Source organism: Polistes dominula, unplaced genomic scaffold, assembly GCF_049000335.1.
Source record: "Polistes dominula isolate Pdom_NZ unplaced genomic scaffold, Pdom_raw_medaka contig_19, whole genome shotgun sequence".
NCBI lineage: Eukaryota > Metazoa > Arthropoda > Insecta > Hymenoptera > Vespidae > Polistes > Polistes dominula.
Window position 1 is genome coordinate 1,014,466 of NW_028301058.1, and position 20,402 is coordinate 1,034,867.

General features: G+C 26.8%; 2 protein-coding genes and 1 long non-coding RNA gene across 18 annotated transcripts in view; 2 read left to right on the forward strand and 1 right to left on the reverse strand.

Annotated features, from left to right (window-relative positions):
• Nucleotides 1–20,402, forward strand: part of LOC107068855 (growth factor receptor-bound protein 14) — a 364,319-nt gene that overhangs the window by 53,480 nt on the left and 290,437 nt on the right. The window contains exon 1 of one of the 10 annotated variants that reach the window (XM_089175888.1): nucleotides 11,510–13,579. The exons of 8 other annotated variants lie outside the window; for them this stretch is intronic. The gene's annotated coding sequence lies outside the window, so the exon portion shown is untranslated. Of the gene's footprint in view, nucleotides 1–11,509; nucleotides 13,580–20,402 lie in introns of those variants that run through there. One more of the 10 variants, XM_015325673.2, reaches the window with a different exon arrangement.
• Nucleotides 1,770–4,879, forward strand: LOC149031469 (uncharacterized). The gene is made up of 2 exons (XR_016177732.1): nucleotides 1,770–4,533; nucleotides 4,632–4,879. It is a non-coding gene; the product is annotated as an uncharacterized LOC149031469 (long non-coding RNA).
• LOC107068857 (uncharacterized) overlaps nucleotides 6,762–20,402 on the reverse strand; it is a 61,804-nt gene continuing 48,163 nt past the window's right edge. For 4 of the 7 annotated variants that reach the window (XR_001476059.2, XR_016177730.1, XM_089175889.1 and 1 more), the window contains 2 exons: nucleotides 7,107–7,373; nucleotides 6,762–7,027 (listed from right to left, as the gene is read on the reverse strand). Coding sequence is in view for 4 of the 7 variants with exons in the window: in XM_089175889.1 (XP_089032015.1) it covers nucleotides 6,892–7,027; nucleotides 7,107–7,171 (201 nt within the window). In the remaining 3 variants the exon portion in view is untranslated. Of the gene's footprint in view, nucleotides 7,028–7,106; nucleotides 7,374–7,445; nucleotides 9,145–20,402 lie in introns of those variants that run through there. The other 3 variants (XR_016177731.1, XM_089175893.1, XM_089175892.1) reach the window with 3 other exon arrangements.

A 20,402-nucleotide genomic window follows, 5' to 3' on the forward strand; every position in this document is an offset into this window, starting at 1 on the left:
CATTCTATTGAATTATTTAAATTTTTTTTTTTAATTACAATCCTGTTGAAAATTGTTGACCCATTTTACGGTCAACAAAATAACTCAAATTTTGACCATTAATTTTAAAACAATTCTATAACAAGCGAAACTAAGTAAATGTAAATCAAAATGTGTTACATCAGTTTGCAAATGGTGCATAATTAAATAAATTACAACAACAAATATATTATAAACAATAATCAAAATAAACTAAATTAGTAAACCAAAGTGAATTGCATCAATTTGCAAATGGTGCATAATTAAATAAATTATATTAATAATACTAATAAAAAAATATATTATAAATTTTTATTTATGCATGAATTTCATAATGAACAAAATAAATGAATTTCATGTTAAATGAACAAAACAAAAAATAAAACAACAAGGAAGTATCGGTTTTTGTACTCCTGTAAGAAATGCAAATACGAATTACGTGTCAATGTGTATGATTGTAATATTATAAATAATATATAGTTGAAAATATTCAATAACATTTATAAATAATTCTTACATATATAAATACGTAGATAGTTGAAATATTATTTGTTAAAAAAAAAAAAAAAAAAAAAAAAAAAAAAAGAGAAAAAACATAGAAAATACGAGAAGAGAACAGACGTTCGTTGACCTGGGTTGGTGCCGTATAAAGTCGACGGTAAAACGGTGCAAAGGTTCGCACTATGGTTGTAGTCTGATTTGCATGCGGATTACAACTACGAATAAATTATTCACTTCACGAATACATACATCATTCGATCTTTCGAGTAGTCCTTTAAAGTATCTTAAAGAATAATATAATAATAATAATAATAATAATAATAAAATGTTAAACAAAACTTAAGGATTAGAAATGTGAAGAACTAATTAATCACATTTCTTATATATTTTTTTAATTTGATTTAACTCGTGTTATTCACATATTATAAATATATAATATATAATTAATATAAATATATAAAAAATATATATAAAATATAGACAAATATAAAATATATAATTAAATCAAATATAAATTATAACATCTGTTTCTAAATTCGTATTTTTATATAAATATCAAATAATAATAATATTATTAGGCAATATAAAAATATAATAATTTATTAAAATTAAAATTAAAATTAAAATTGATAATAAATTGGTCAAATATAAATTGGGATATTTATATATAAACATTTTTGATAATTAAATCAAATATAAATTATAACATCTGTTTCTAAATTCGTATTTTTATATATTGCATAATAATAATAATATTATTATGCAATATAAAAATATAATAATTTACTAAAATTAAAATTAAAATTAAAATTTATAATAAATTGGTCAAATATAAATTGGGATATTTATATATAAACATTTTTGATAATTAAATCAAATATAAATTATAACATCTCTGTTTCTAAATTCGTATTTTTATATATTGCATAATAATAATAATATTATTATGCAATATAAAAATATAATAATTTACTAAAATTAAAATTAAAATTAAAATTGATAATAAATTGGTCAAATATAAATTGGGATATTTATATATAAACATTTTTGATAATTAAATCAAATATAAATTATAACATCTCTGTTTCTAGATTCGTATTTTTATATAAATATAAAATAATAATATTATTATTATGCAATATAAAAATATAATAATTTATTAAAATTCAAATTTAAATTTATAATAAATTTGTCAAATATAAATTAATATCAGTTTCTAGATTCGTATTTTTTTTTTGTATATATATATATATATGTGTCACATTAAAATAAATTATAATATGAAACAAACAAGAAAATATTTTACAGATGTTTTGATCATCAAAAAAAAAAAATGTTGTACGATCAAAACATCCAAACATCCAAACATCCAAATATTTTCTTTACATAACACACACACACACACACACACACACACACACACACACACACACACACTGACATATTTTGTTCTTTCCTCTTCTTTATTTTTAAAACTTCCAATTGATATTTTTCCCTTCGAATAAATTCAATTGATAAAAATACGAAATTATTATTAGCATAATTATTCCATGATAATATATTTTATATAAGATCCTTCGATATTAAAAAAAAAAAAAAAAAAATACCTATAAAAAAATAAAACCCATAAAACAAATAACACGCAATGATAGTCAGTCAAGAGTGAAATGAGAATGAACAAAAAAAAAAACAAATAAAAAACAAATAAAAAACAAGAAAAAAAAAATTAACTTTTACTTCGATAATTTCGATTCGGTTCTGTAAACAGGACAATTAGAAAATATCTTTTTAAAAGTTGTATTTAATTAATCATAAAATTGTAATGAACAATATCTGTTTTTTTTTTTTTTTTTTCAAATCTTAATTAGGTTCGTTCAACTTGAAAGCATGCGAACAAGTTTCAATTTACGTTTTATTATCATCATCATTATTATTATTATTATTATTATTATTATTATTTTTTGTTGTTGTTCTATTTCTTTTTGTTGTTGTTGTTGTTTGTTTGTTTGTTTTCTTCTTTCTTTCTTTCTGTTCCAATAAATTATTATTCTTTCATCTTTGACGAAATCCGTGCTACTTTGGTGAAAATCTGGTTAAACCCGTTTCACTCACTTTGGAATTTTAATAAGATCACAAAAAATAATCTTTCCATCCATTATTCTTCCCTTCTCTTACCCCTCATCCCTACTCCTTATTATTATCATTATTATCCTTTCTCATAGCAAAAAAAAAGTGCGTGAATTTTGCTGCATTTTTGAGAGGGGTTAGTGTGAGTAATGTGAGTAGTGTGGGATGTGTATGAAGTGGGGGAAGCAAAGCTGTAACTAAAGTATAAAAATAAAAATTAATAATTAAATAAAATAATAAAAACAATTAATAAGACACACATACACACACACACACATGTAATATGATCAGAAAAAAAAAAGAAAATGGGTTCTTCTCAATGGGTGACATTTGAAATCTTGCAAACTTGCAAATGTGCGAACGAGTCTCACGAAAAATACGAAAGCAAAAGATAAAATAAAAAGAATAAATTATTAAATAATTAATAAAATAATAAAAGAATAAATAAAACACACAATTAATATGATCGGATAAAATATAAAAAAAAAAGAAAAATAAAACAGGTTCTTTTCAATGGGTGACGTTTGAAATCTTGCAAACTTGCGAACGTGCGAACGAGTCTCGTGAAAAGGATCAAATAAAAAGATAAAATAAAAAGAATAAATTATTAAATAATTAATAAAACACACGCATAACATGATCAGAAAAAAAGGAAAACAAAAAATAAGAAGAAAACGGGTTCTTTTCAATGGGTGACGTTTGAAATCTTGCAAACTTGCGAACGTGCGAACGAGTCTCGTGAAAAAGATCAAATAAAAAGATAAAATAAAAAGAATAAATTATTAAATAATTAATAAATTAATAAAACACACACACACACACACACAAACACATACTATAATCAGATAAAACAAAATTAAAAACAAATTAAATGCAAAGTAAGCGTGTTCTTTTCACTTGGGTGGTGACGTTTGACATCTTGCGAACGTGCGAACGAGTAATTCGCGAAAAATACGACATAAAAATAAAAATAAAAATAAAAATAAGAAGATGACGATGATGAAGAAGAGGAGGAAGAGGAGGAAGAGGAGGAGGAGGAAGAAGAGGAGGAGGAGGAGGAGGAGGATGAAGAAGATCGGAATCTGTTGCTCGGTAAAGCGAGGTAAACGGACTGTGGTTTGTTTACTGCGCATTTCGAATGGAGACGAGTAACGAAAAGAGAGAGAGAGAGAGAGAGAGAGAGAGAGAGAAAGGGAAGCGAAAAAACAGAATGAAATAAAGAAAGAGGGTGAGAAGAGGGTGGTGGGGAGTTGTGGGAGAGAGGGAGGGGGGAAGGTATACTTGTGCCTTCAGAAGAAGTGAATGACCGGGCCCCAAAAGCAAGTTCCCTCTTCTTCTACATATGCGCGTAAACATAGATAAATATATATATATATATATGAACTTGAGGATCCTTTAACTTTTACATATACGTCGTTCAATGTGTTAAACAACATGTTTTGTGCTAACGAATAGCTTCGTTATGATTAGTCGTGATTTTTTTCTTGTCAGATAATATTACACATGAACGAGCAAGTAATCTTACGAATTATTGTTGCAAATTTATGATTAATTAATAAAGTAACTTTTTTAATTTATAAATTATTAAGTTTAGTCGTAATGTTTGATAAGGAATTAATTTATTTTTCCTTTTTTTTTGGTTTTTGATTAATACATGTTGAGTGATACACGTCAGTCATATTTTCTGTTTTTTTTTTTATTATTTCTTTTTTATTTTTAATTTACAATTTTTTTACAAATTATACAAGGCGAATTTTAACATAACACGTTTGAAGTTTTTCATTCAATTGGATTCTATTAAAACTGCAGGACAAGAATGAAGTTTGCAGAACAAGATGATGGAATTCTCCACATGTTGGGCTCAAGACTTTTCAGTCTCTTCTATAGGTAAGAAAATATTGACCACCTTATATAATATAATATATTTATTAATTTGTAAAATACTTTTATGTATTTCATGTATCATTATATATTTTTTTTTACAGTTAACCTTCATACTATTAGAACAGACTGGACAAATATTCAATTCTCAGCATATCTAAATATTTTTAAAAGTTTCCTGGTAAAAGAAGAATAATTATTGGTCATCTAATGGATTATTAACATACAACAGCGGCTTAAAAAAGACGTATTATATTTTTCAATGTACTTTATTTATAAATTACATATTATTATATGTTAAAAATCAGATGTACATTAAAGAAATGTAATAAAAATCTTTATGTACGACAAATGGAATCAATAAAATATATTTAAATGAAATTAAATAAGTAGTTAAAATTATTTCCATCGTGTAAAACAAAATTCCTACAGTAAAAATATACTTATGAATAAAAAAAAAATACAGAAGAATGCAACGTTAGGAAAATTTATTTATTTGTTTAAAAAACGTACACATAAATACAAGTTTTAAGACAGTTCAAGTAAGAATCCTCCGTGGCCAAGTCGGTATAGGCGCCGGCTAGTGTACGTGAGATCGCGGGTTCGAATCCCGCCAGTCGCAAAAATATTTTTTCTCGGATGACGTTACATAAACAGTGATGTACATCTTTTTCAATAAATTTTTAAGTTCATTTATCTATTTTGAAATTTAAATACAAGTTTTAAAATACGTTTTCCAAAATGTCTTGATAGCTCGGTGCTAGAGTGTCAGGATTGAAACCGTGGGTTCGTGAGATCGAATCCCGGCCGTCGCAAAATAAAATAAATTTTATTTTAAATTTATTTTATCGCGTAATGACGTCATGATGCGTAGCCAGAGGGGGTGAAACTTAGGGGTGACCACGATGTTAGTTACCACACCCTCTTTGGTATTATTTCTATATTACGTATGTACGAAAGGGGTGGTTACGAAAAATAGTTCCCACCCCCTGTTGAAGATCTTATTTTTAAATAAATGTATTTAATTCTAAAATTAAATTATTCTTAAGTTCATAATATACATATTTTTTTTCGAAAAAATGAAGATTTTTAAAAAACTGAAAATCGTGATTTAAAAAATATAAAAAAGTTAACGCGTGCCACCTCCTCGCACATCATGTAATCCTGTTACAAATCTCAATTTTCGACAAAAATTTGAAAATTTTCTCGAAAATCGGGATTTGTAACAGGATCACATGATGTGCAAGGAAGTGGCATGATTTCGACGATTCTTGGAAATGAGGTTTCTCCGAATTTCGGAAATTCTTGGAAATGAGGTCAGTAAGGTCGAAAATTCTCGGAACTTGACCTCATTTCCAAGAATTTTCAAAATTCTGAGAAACCTCATTTCCAAGAATCGCCGAAATCGTGCCACTTCCTCGCACATCATGTTATCCTGTTACAAAATAAATTTTTCGAGAAAATTTTCAAATTTTTGTCGAAAATCGAGATTTGTAACAGGATCACATGATGTGCGAAGAGGTGGCACGCGCTAACTTTTTTATGTTTTTTAAATCACGATTTTCAGTTTTTTAAAAATCTTTATTTTTTCGAAAAAAAAAGTATTTCGTATCTTTAGAATAAGAATAAACCAGAGGGTGGAAAACTATTTTTCGTAGCCACCCCCTTTTTCGTATACATATGTAATGCAGAAATAATACTCTGGGGGGTGGTTATCACCACCCTCTGGCTACGTCATCATGACGTCATCACGCGATAAAATAAATTTAAAATAAAATTAATTTTTACTTTCGCGACGGCCGGGATTCGATCTCACGAACCCACGGTTTCAATCCTGACACTCTAGCATCGAGCTATCAAGACATTCTAAAAATTGTATTTTAAAACTTGTATTTAAGTTTCAAAATCGATAAATAAATTTAAAAATTTATTAAAATAGATGTACATCACTGTTTACGTGACGTCATCCGCGAAAAAATATTTTTCGACTGGCGGGATTCGAACCCGCGATCTCACGTACTCTAGCCGGCGCCTATACCGACTTGGCCACGGAGGATTCTTACTAGAAGTGTCTTAAAACTTGTATTTATGTGTACATTTTTTAAACAAATAAATAAATTTTCCTAACGTTGCATTCTTCTGTATTTTTTTTTTATTCATAAGTATATTTTTAATTTAGGAATTGTTTTTAAATGATAGAAATAATTTTAACTACTTATTTAATTTTATTTAAATATATTTTATTGATTCCATTTGTAGTACATAAAAATTTTTATTACATTTCTTTAATGTACATCGGATTTTTAACATATAATAATATGTAATTGATAAATAAAGTACATTGACAAATATAATACGTCATTTTTAAGCTGCCATTCTGTATTGGTAATCCATTGGACGTCTCATAATTATCCTTCTATTATCAGGAAATTTTTCAAAGTGCTCAGGCATGATGGAAATTTTATATTTGTCCAGTCTATTCCAATAGTATGAGGTGTAACTGTAACAAAAAATATGCAATATACATGAAACACATATATAAAAGCATTATATTTATTAAAGGTGATCAGTTTTCTTACCTGTAGAAGAGCTGAATGGTCCTGAATCTATCATTTATAGGTCTCCAAAGTTCAGAATCCTTCATGTAGAGTACTTAGATATAAATACCAAATTTCCCAAGTGCATAGTGTTAATTATAGTCCTCAGAATACTCAATTGCAGTCCTTCAAATTTGATTATGTGTCCCTTTGGTTGCCATATTACAATTACATTGATCCAAATAATATTCCTCATATAACAATATCCAATAGTTCCATGTTTTATCTGTTATTTTCACTTGCAATGTTCTAGAAAAATAAAATCATCAAAATTAAACAATGATACATGTAAATATAAGTGTGAGAGAGATAGAATATTACAGATAGAAGAAGATAAAAAATACAGTAGGCCCTCGACTTTCAAACATAATTTGTTCCTGAAAGTGTGTGTAAATATTGATTGATAAAAAGTAGTGGGATGTAAAAAAAATATACATGAAAAACTGTATTTTAATGTATTTATCTATCAATATGTATATATAATGAAGTTAACACGTTGAGCGCCACGCTCATTTTCAAAGAAGTCCCCGTCAGGCCACGCGCGCCACTTAGATATATAATATCATATGGTGTCAGTCATAAGTGACTGACGCGGCCTTAACGTAAAGTCTAATGTCAGTCACCAATGACTGACGTGGCGCTTAACTTGTTAAAGAGGCATGTTTTTGAGGTTAGGAGGCTTTTGGACATTTGTTTTTCCATCTGTGAGCATTTAAACGAATATACTGGGTCAGTCATAAGTTGAATGTCGCAAATGTTTGAACAAGGAAGGCATGTTCTACTAACTAGGACATGTCTTCCTTGTTCAAACCCATGTCCCAGTAGACATGACTCATCTAATCATGATGCGAATGGGTTAAAAATGTGCGAAATAACGAAAGTAGAATGTTTGAAAGTCGAGGACAGACTGTATAAGATAAATAAGTGTGTATGTGTGTGTTAGAAAGAGGGTAAAAGGGATGAGAGTTGTGAAAGAGGAGGAGAAGAAGAGGCCTTGGGTTGGAGTAAAGGTTTGCCTGGGCTGTCTACGAGAGAAAAGAAAAGGAGGAGTCCGTAGAACTACTCTCATCTCATTAGCTTTTACGAGCCCTTATGCTCTCCTGACGGCGCCGAAGCGTCTTTTACTGCCCGTTCATCTCACCGAGTTAATCGTAAATCCATCTTCAGGGCGCGTCCACCGTTTCGTCTCGCTATACCAAGCCCCTTCCCCCAAATCCCCCAAATCCCCCTTCTTCCCTTTTTTGTTTTTTGGTTATGTCAGTCAGTCAGTCAAAAGAAAGAAAGTTTGACAGAGATGGAAAAGCAGAGTCTTATGAGTGAGAGTGAGAGAGAGAGAGAGAGAGAGAGAATCGTATTTTCTTTTTCCTAACCTCAAACTTGTCTACCATCCCTTATATCCCCACCATTTTATTTTACAATAGAAATAAAGTTTGACAGAGATGGAAAACAGAGTTTTATGAGTGAGAGTGAGAGAGATGAATTGGTTAGACGAAACAACATCGTTTTGTTCTTCTTCCTCCTAACCTCAAACTTTTCTACCATCCCTTATCCCCACCATTTTACTCTTTACTCTTTGGTCTTCTTCTCCCACGTTCGCATTTTATGAGACACTTTGTGTGCGACGGAATTTAACGCGAGGAGTCACTCACTTCGTCTACACGTGAGAAACTAACCTAAGAAAATCGATCGTTGTTTGGGTCAAAGGTTTCGACTTACGACTATAAATCCTCTTCTCTATCTCTCACACCCCTTTCCCACCCCCATCCTTTAGGCTGTTTTTTTATTGCTTTTTTCTTTTCAGTTTCTTTTTCTTCGTATTCTTGGAGGGGCGTTTTTTATCCTAGTTTTTTATGGAACTTTTGTTTTTAGGTTAGGAGAAAAGTAATTTTATCATTTATTCAGGGTTTGATAATATTTTTATGAATTTATCGTAAAAGGATAAATTTGAGATGATAAAAGTACATTTTACTCTTCCCCTTAATCTTATTTATCATCCATGGTGTATTGCACCGTATTTTTGCTTTTTTTTTTTGAATTAGTTTATTAAATTTATAATTAATTTATTATATATATACATATATATGGTATTTGTTATATTAGGTATTGAGTTTAATTAAAATTATAATTAATAAGTTGATTAATTTATTAAATTAATAATTTTTTGTAATTTATGTGTATATGTTATTAAAAATTAATTTATAATATACTTGTATTTATAATAAACTAAATTAAAAATAAAATAATTATTAATATAAATTTATTTAAATAAACTTATTAATAATAATTTTATTATAATTAATATATTTTATATATATATATATTTATATTTTTCATTGAGAAGAACCAACAAAAAAATCAACACACATGATGGGCACAATCGATTTATACAATTTCACATTCGGTTAGAAAGGATAAGCTAAACCTAAAGAACAAAATCAAATGGTGGGAAGGTGTGATTTGTTCGGTGGAAGGGTGGGAGGAAGTAAGAAAGGAAGGTGGAAGACTCAAGAGGGGAAGGAGGAGGGGGGGGGTTGGTAAGAGATCGGTGTTAAGAGTTACGAAGAAACATCAACGATTTCTTGCGTCAGAAATTCGATTCTCTCATTTGGCACTGTTCTAAATACTAAACATATATATACATACATACATATATACATATATATGAATACAAAGAAAAAGAAAAAGTGAGAAAGCATTAATCAAAACACACGCACCAGTACAAAATGAAATCACCAACTCATATACATATTTATATATATATACGCAAAATAAATAAATTACATATGTATGTATGTATGTATGTATGTATGTATGTATGTACATGTGAAAATAAATTTAGTTATTTGGTTAGAATGTAGGTCATAATGGTAATTGTCGATATTTGTTTATATTACTGGAAAACAAAAATATGTTTACTCATACGTCATAAAACACGTACACATACGTACATACATACATACATACATACATACAACATACATACACACGTGTATAATAAAATACTTATGAATGTAATCATTTTTGTTATTCAAACATGATCTAATAACGTGTTGTGTTGTGTTGGTCCATCGCCAGGTTCAAATTCCAACCGGAAGTTGAGAAAATATAGAAAGGGAGATGGAATCCTTATCTCTCTCTCTCTCTCTGTCGGTCTGTCTGTCTGTCTGTCTCTGTCTCTCTCTCTCACTCTCTCTTTCTGTCTATCTATTTATCTATATCTATCTATATCTATTTCTAAGGCGAGGCACGGCCTCTATTATCATATACTAATACACATCAATACACATATATATACACACACATTGTACGCATAACTTTGATGCTGAGTCAGCAGCGCGAACACCAACTCTGTGACGAAGAACGAGCGCGTGCTTCTCGTAGCGAAAAACATTCATGCGTCACACTATTTTGTGCTTTTTACATATTCACTATCTTATATACACACATATATATGTATACACATGTGTGAATAAAACATACAGAATATATATATATATATATATATATATATATATATATATATATATATGTGTAGGATATATTTGATTAAATGTATTGAGATGAAACACGTAATCAATTTCGTCATGTCAATATACTTTACATATAATAATAATTTGTACATGTGTGATTTAATATATTGTATATATATATATATTTATGTATTAGTATTAATTTAAAACGTACGAATGTGTGATTGAATTAAGAAATAATTGCCATATTTAATTATTAATAATATTATAAAATATTATTTAAAATATATTATAATATAAAATTTAAATAATAAATAATAAAAATTTATTTATTATAAATATTATAATGTATTTATTTATTATAATAAATACTATAAAATAATATTATATAATATAGTAATTTAATATATATATATATATATATATATATATATATATATATATATATATATATATATATATCTATTTAATCTGTTCTTTCTAGGAATAAATTTTCACAATTGGGGTATTCCCCTTTGATTGATGATACTCGCCAATAAAAAGTCACATTACATAAATCACTATTAATTTCTTATTAAAACTAATATTAACAATAATTATTTATTATTATAAACTCTTCTATCAATTTTTCATTCAATTACTTGAAAAAAAAAAAAAGAAAAATTCAATTTCATTAACAAATTTATCTACAAACATGTTTCCATTCCAATTTAAATGTACACCTTGTTATGAATGAGTTTACATCACACATATACAATTTAAAATTAAACAAAACCAAAAACAATACACGCACAAATATTACGTAAATTATTTAAATAAATTATTTTTCAATTAAATATTTAATTAAAAAAAAAAAAAACATTCTCATTAACAAATAATATATTAATAATTTCATTTGAATTGTTCATATATGGCACTATTTATCTTAGAACATTTACAACGTATGATAAAACTAGATCTTATAGTACTTAACATATGTCTGTCTCTATGTATGTATGTATGTGTGTGTGTGTGTTTACATATATATAGAAAGAAACTGTGTAGGTTTCTGTCCTACTCCTAAGCAAAGTAAAAAATAAGGAAGGAAGAAAGGAAGGGACATAAAGAAACGATGTAGTAAAATACGTCGTAGGTACTAGCATTCTCTCTCTCTCCCTCTCTCTCTTTCTCTTTCTCTCTTTTTCTCCCTCTATTTGTCTTTTCTCTCTCTCTCTCTCTCTCTCACTCTACGTAGGCACACACACATTGCATGAGTTCATTGGCTCGAAGCGTTCACAGACAGTTCAGTCGTTCGCCGACCGTGCGCCGTGTTGGATGCAATTATTGTTTCGTCCCATTGTTCGAAATCTTCGATCGATTTATTTTCAAAAAATTTACTCAAAAAAAGAAAAAAATCTTATTTATTTATTTATAAATATATATTACTTCTACGTGTGTGTGTTAACACAAATATATACACACATATATGTGTGTATGTATAAATAATATTACGCGTGTGCATTTGTTGTTTATTTACATTTGAAAATGATATATATATATAGTGGTATTCCCCGATCTAGTGATTTTTTCTAGTTGAATAGGGGGGAGAAAAAAGAACTACAGAGGGAAAATTTCCCACTAATTTGTTCATTTCTTTCTTTATTTTCTTAATAGTGCAAGTGCAGTGCAAGTGCAGTGCAATTTTGTGCAAGCGCGGTGCGTGCATTCAACGTGCATCATTTTCAGTATGCGCGCGCATTTTTTCTTCCCTTCTTCAACTAATAAGACGCCATATTGTCGGGCATGCACGCGATTGCATTTTCGCGCGAGTTTCCAATCGACGACATTATCATCCGTCACGTGTTTTAGGATTGTGATTCGATTTGTACTATTTTTGATTATCGATTCTCAAATTTGATTTAATCATTTGTTTATTTTCTAATGTTTTGATTTATAATTTTTTGGAATTTTGTGTGTGTGTGTGTGTGTGTGTGTGTGTGCGTTAAAACATATTTTAAAATAATACGATTATTCATAAATCATTGAAATATTTATAATAATATTTAAAATAAATCACAAACTTTTTTAATGTGCAAGTGAATACTAAAGTTGTGCGCCACGCAAATTCTTGCGGAAATTGTCGTCAGGCCACGTTGTGTGTCTGAGTTGAGTTTTAAAAGGTGATCGTCAGGCACCGGTGTCTGACACGGCCTGAACGAAAAGTTTATTGTCAGTCACATATGCCTGACACGGCCTAAACGGAAAGTTCAATGTCAGTCATTAATGACTGACACATCAATCAACGTATAAAATTCGTTCAACTTCGTGTACATGTGTGTGTGTGTGTGTGCATATGCGTTTAGTATAATACGCAGGGTATAACGTGAAGAGAGGAGGTGTTTTTTGAGTGAGTGTAAAAAATAAATTCGTGAAAACCGGTTTCCCTGTTGGGTCGGTCCCTTTTCTGACCCTTACTCAAACCTGTCCCTTTTTTTCTATTTTATTTTACTTTCTTGCCCTTTTTCTCCTTTTTCCTCTTTTTTCTTCTTCTTCTTTTCGGTCTATCTATCATCTTGAAAAAAAAAAATTTTTTTCCCTTCAACGAAGTGCCTTTTTAACGTTCCATTTATTTTTATTTTTTTTTTAAATACATATACTAAACACACATAGACACATATACACACACTGGATACGCGTCGTACACGTAAATCTATAAATTGAAAAGTTGTGGGTGTATGTGTTTGTGTGTGTGTAAAGTAAAACGACGTATGTACGTATGTCGTGTTAAATGATGATGATAACAGCAATGATTACGTGCGCGTTTGTTTGTATTTGAGTTTGTAAGTGTATGTGTGTGTGTCAGTAAGTGTATACGTGTGCAAAGAAAATGTTCAACACCACCACCACCACCACTACCATCCTTGTTTACAAACAGATTACAAATGTGACACATTAGGAAGAAGTAACCTTGGCTGAAAGAAGATAGAAGATAGACCGAACTGAAAGGTAAATCGAAAACAGAGACCAAAAATTATATACATATATATATATATATATAAGTATATATTTTCTTCTTCTTTCTTTCTGTTTTGGTTTTTTGTTTTTATTATATTTTTTTTTAGATTTGTTATTTTATTTCGTAATTGGATACGTGCTTTTTATCGTGGATCTATAAATGATTTAATTTTAAATATTATTATTATTATTGTTATTGTTATTATTATTTGTTTTTTATATTTTTCTTTTAACCACCCACCCCCGTTTCTTCTTCTTCTTTCGTTTTATTTCATTTACAAATTTATTATTTTATTTTTTTCTATTTTAATTAATATATATATATTATAATTATTATAATAAATTAATATTTTATATTAATAAATAATTGTATTAATATAAAATATAAAAACATTAAATAATATATATATATATATATATCTCGTAAATACGAATTTATCTCTAGGAGTTTAAAGAATGAAACTTTGTTGCATTACACACACACACACACATACACACACACACACACAGATATCTTAAGTATGGTAATTTATTTTTGTCTCATGTGTCTCATGGTATGCTCTCTTTTTAACGTGATATGGTGCATTACATAGTTCTGAAATATTTACAAAAATAAAATAAAATGAAATAGAGAGTGAGAGTGAGTGTCAGGGAGTGAGTGAGGGAGTGAATGAGAGAGTGAGTGAGTGAGAGAGAGAGAGAGAGATTGATCTTACTATGGTGTACTTGGTAAACGCGTAGGTGTACACATACGATCGTAAATCTTGAAACCATTGTGCTCGCTTTTCTATCGAAACCTGACGTGTAATAAACCTTTTGATGCCTTCTTCGAAGATTTATGTTGAAGATTCTACGAAGATACGTAATCACGGATTTATTTTTTTGCACGTTTGAAAAAATAAACACAGAGAAAAAGAATGAGAGAGAGAGAGAGAGAGAGAGAGAGAGAGAGAAAGAGAGAGAGAGAGAGTAGAGAAATACAAAACTAGTAAGTAAAAGTCAGTAGTTGACTTCGGCTGTCCCTGAACCAGTCCGGGACTGCTGTGCACATTACTTCGGATTAATAACAAATAATATATATATATATATATATATATATATATATATATATATATATATATATATATATATATATATATATATTAAAAAAAATATATATTTAATATTAAATAATTGTGTTAAAATAATATATAAATTGAAATATTATTTAGGTGTTTTTATATGTTATATGTATAATAATAAGACAATTATATAGGACTGATGATGTGTGTGGGTGTTCTTCAACACAACAACTTTGCGACCCAAGGCCGAGTGACAACGGCCTGTCAAGCCTAACGGATCAGAGATGCGAATATTCGAAAACCTTGTCTGTTTTGCTTGACGCGCCGCTTGACTCTCGCACCAACGAATATAAACCAACCATTTATAAATAATAATGTTTTAAACAAATAGATATATATAGATTTTATTGTCTTATCAATCATAATTAAATATTAATCGATAAACATTAATAAAATTATTATCGAATTTTATTAAATATCATTGCTTGCAATGAACATTTTTTTGAAGTGAAAACTTCTTTTAGAATAATCAGGGTTATTTGAAAATCGTGAAACGGAAGAAACCGTGAAACGGAAGAAACCGTGAAACGGAAAAAACCGTGAAATCCCGATGAAAGAAAAATAATTAATTAATTAATAAAATTCAATATATAAATATATATATATATTTAATTCTATATATTAATTAATTAATTAATGAATAAAATTCTATATATAAAAATTCAGTGTAAAAATATGTTTGTCCTCTAATAATTTCAAAACTACTCAACATATTTTAATGAAATTGATTTTATTACACGTGATTTTTTTCAACTTAGCATATAGCATTAATAATATTTTTAGTTATGATGGCAAAGATGGAAATAATTTTCTATAAATGTTCTGGGTAACCATCAGAGTGTTATTTGAGTAGAACTAATATTTTTTTTCTTTCTTCTTATCTCTAATATTTGTCTGATTTATTTACTTTTATTATAGGTTCATTTATATAAACGAATTTTTGTGATATATATATGATTTATTTTCTAGTGAAGTGGGGGAAAAAAAAAGATTTTCTAAAAGTGTTATGAGAGAGAAAGAGAGAGAGAGAGAGAGTGGATATTTGAAGAGATATTTGAGTAGAATTTGTTGGGTTTAGTAGTTGGAAAGCTTATCCCCCCCTTATACTTTTTGGAAAGGAAACACAAAGTTAATGGTGGGATTTGTTTAGCCAGTTGGCGACGAGGGTTAGAAATATTCGAGAAAATATGTAAGAAAGATGAGTAAGTAAGTAAGTAAGTAAGTAAGTAAGTGTTGGTTGAGATAAAAAAACAAAAAAGGAAAAAAAGGGACTATCTTATTCTGTCAACATCTAACATTTCAGTTTCAACAATATTTCCACAAAAAATAACTTACATATAATATTAATAATAATTATAATAATAATAAAAAAATAAGGTGAAATGAGAGATTGCAAATTAAATATTCATTCTCATTAAATTATTCTTTGACACTGCAATAAATAATAATATTAGTAATAATAATTATTATTCTTATTATAAATGACACACACACATGTGTCATTACGTTCATTTAAATTATTATTTTTTATTTTTTTTTAGTTGATTTACCATGCTCCTTATAAATATAGAAATAGAATTTCAACTGAAAATTCTAAGAACAATTTGACATTTATTGACGTAGTATTAATAAAGAAAGAAAGAAAAAAAATAGAAAAAAAAAAAGAAAATGGTGTACAGTAACGACCTCGTTTTAAAAGACCTTGGCGGATTATAACGGTCATTTATTTGCTATGACCACGTAAACCTCGTTATAATACTCGTTATCGTAATACATTTACGATCTTACTGTATTAGTGTTGTGTTATTATATAGTTCGTTTGTAATACTTCCGTCTTTCATATATTTTTATATGCTATTCCATTTATATATTAATAATACTAATAATAATAATAATTTAATGTAATATAATAAATTAGAAAAATATATAAACATATAAATAATAATATAATACTAACTATATATATATATAAATAATAATATTAGGTCATTAAATATGACATGTCTGATTTCGAGATTAAAATCATTCGAGGAATCAGACATTTTATAGTTAATAACCTAATACTAAATATATATATATATATAATAATAATAATAATAATAATAATAATAATAATAATAATAATAATAATAATATGATATAATATAATATAATATAATAAATACTAAAATAATACTAACTAAAATAGTAATATAATTATATAATATAAATATATATATATATATATATATATATATATATATATATATATATAATTATACAGTATTATTTTTTATTATTTATATATTATATTTTACATATTTTATTATTTTATTATTTTATTATTTGTAGATTATATTTTACACATTTTATTATTTATATATATTTAGTATTAATATAATAATAATTTAATTATAATAATTATTGAAATATTAATAATAATTATTTAATATAATACAAGTATTATTAGAGAGTATTATTTTTGTTTGTTAACATTTTATATTTGACCAATCAAATTGATATTTTAGAATTCTATTTAATATTGCATATATTAAATATTATTATAATTATATTAAATATTGCAATATTTATTTAGAATTGCATCAATTTTAACAATTATTTTTACAATATAACAAAATGTATTTTTACTATCGTTTATTGGTTCATCAAATAAACATTACTTTTTTTTTAATCATTTTTTTTGAGATAATTTTGCATTTATGCAATTACATGTTATTACATTTTTTTCTTTACTACTTTATTATTATTATTATTATCATAATTTTATTTTCGTTGTGTTTTTTTTGTTTTTTTTTGCTACAAGATAATAAAACACATGTAACACATTTGTTTTTCTTTCTTTTGAATTCATGAATATAATTATTGTTATTATTATTATTATTATTATTATTATTATTTATTTCGTGTTTCTTTTTATCTTTTTATCTTCCTTTTTTTCTTTTCTTTTTTTTTTTTTTTCTATTTGATTTCTTCGAAAATGTCCATTAATTTAATTCGTTATCAATGAAACAACTGATTAAGCTGAAATTATCTCAATTTGTTTCTACTTATTCTTAACTATTATATATATATATATATTTATGTATATATGGGGTGAGAAATAAAAATAAAGTATCATAGAACGAATTTACATCGATCAAAGATAAAAACAATGCGAATGCAAACAAATATTTTTCGTAATAATAATCATCGTTGTCTTTTTTTTGTTTGTTTTATTACTCGATTAAAAATGTTATCAATAATAAAACATTATTCATACACATACACATACACATACACATACATATATACATACATGTATACATATACATATGTATATATGTATATGGTTCTCATGTTTACAGCAAAACACAAAATTTGTTGCAGATTTTATTGAAAATTACAAATGAAACGAGGTTAAAATTTCAACATTGTGTAACCATATATATACACACACACATATATAAATAAATCCCTACGAATATACAAGTACATACATACAAACACACACACACACACACACACATACACTTTTACTGAGTCCTGTGTTTATAATCGTTATCTCGCGTTTTGTGTTTACATTAATTGCGTTGGCGTTGCAGTGTGTTAGGTTGGCATTGCTTATTCAAATTTCTGGTCCTTTTTTTTTTATGAACATCTGGCAGTGAGTTCAAATAAAAAGAATTCAACTATTGGGGTTTTTTTTTTTTTAATTTAATTTTATTTTATGTCTTTTTACGATCAATTTAACCATCAATCCCCTTTTTCTCTTCTACCGAATTCCCCTTTCACCCCCTGCCACCCTCCACCCACTCCCCCGTACTTTCGTCAAACACACAAATTCTTTTTCTTTTTTTTTTTCAAACGTTTCAAGTTTCTTTTTTCTTCTTCTTCTTCTACTTCTTTATTTTTTTTCTTTTAGTAATGTTATTTCAACTTTATCTCTACCGACGTAACTTTGTAATAAACTTTTTTTCTTTTTTTCTTTTTTTTTTTTCGAGATAACGGGTGTGACGAGATTATACGTGTGTTATTATGCGAGGAATGGTGATGATAATTTAAAATGGGGTTTTTTTTTTTGTTTAATGAATCATTTCGTAAAAATTTCGATTGTCGTGAATAAATTGTTATCTTCATTTCTTCCTGTGCACTCGAAATTCGATTTTTGTTCATTTCACATATTAGCAAATAATTTACAAAAAGCAATTTCAATAAAAAAAAAAAGACATATATGTGTGTAATTAAAAAAAAAAGAAAAAAAAATCATTAGTTGATATGTGTTGTATAAACTAAATTGAATTTGTTTCAATTTTTATTTATTTATTTTATTTTTTTTGTGGTCTCCGTAGTTCCTTGAGTGCACTCCTTGAGTGTAAAAGGTTAATAACATGTTGAAAATTATTATATTGTTATAATTTATTTAAAATATAAATAAAGTAAAAAAAAAAAAAAAGAAAAAAAAACGTTAAATTCGAATAAATTTATTCGATTTTTGATTTACAGAGGTCTACTTTTACAAACGAAGAGACACACTGATTCCCCATCACTGACAATGAGTAAGACCTAGATCGATCATTATCAAACACTCGGTACGTTGTACAATTATGGCTGAAAAAAATACGCGTCGGATGATTGGTAAAATATTATATAAATAATTATAAATATCATTGTCCTCGGATTTTTGTTTCTTTTTTTCTTTCTTTCTTCTATTTTCTAACTCTCTCTCTATCTCTCACACTAACTGTCACTGTCACTGTTACTCTTTCTCACTATCACTGTCACTGTCACTCTCTCTCTTTCTGTTTCTTCGAAACATATCATCTCACATTGTTTATACAATTGTTAAACAATTTTTTAATATTATTTACATATATATACATATATTTATTTATTTATTTATTTATTTTATATTTATTTTTTATATTTATAAAATTATTTTTATTTTATATTTCATTTTATTTTTTTATTTACAATTTTATTTCATATTTTATATATAATATAAAAATAAATAATAATAATATATATATATATATATATATATATATATATATATATATATAAATATAATATATATAATATAATATATAAATATATATAAAATACTTATGTTATATATTATTTTTTTATTATATTTATTTTAAATATATAAATTGTATTATATTTATATTATATATATATATAAAATATTATATATACGTATATTATATAATATATTTATTATTATTTTAATTAATACAATTTATATATATATATATATATATATTTTTTTTTTTTTGTCGTAATTGCACACAACCCACACACAAATATATAATATAATATTCACTTGTACAATTTCACAATTTCACACGAATAAATAATTTTTAAAATCAATTTTTCATACAATTTAAAATAAAAATATTATTGAAAAAAAAACCAAAAATAATAAACAAAATAAATCAGGATTCCAAATTTATTAAAATTGTCCTACGCATACACAACGCACACGACGCACATGCACAAGCACACGTACACGCATATGCAAACGCACATGCCATACATATATAAAAGAACCTATGAAAGTGTGAGTTAGAAGGAATAACGAATGACAGAGAATGAAATCGATTAATTAATTAATTTACCTTACGCGAGTTCACTTTAATTGTTTGGTCAACGTGTATAGGAACAACACAGTACGGTACGGTAAGGTACGGTACTGTACGGTACGGTACGGTACT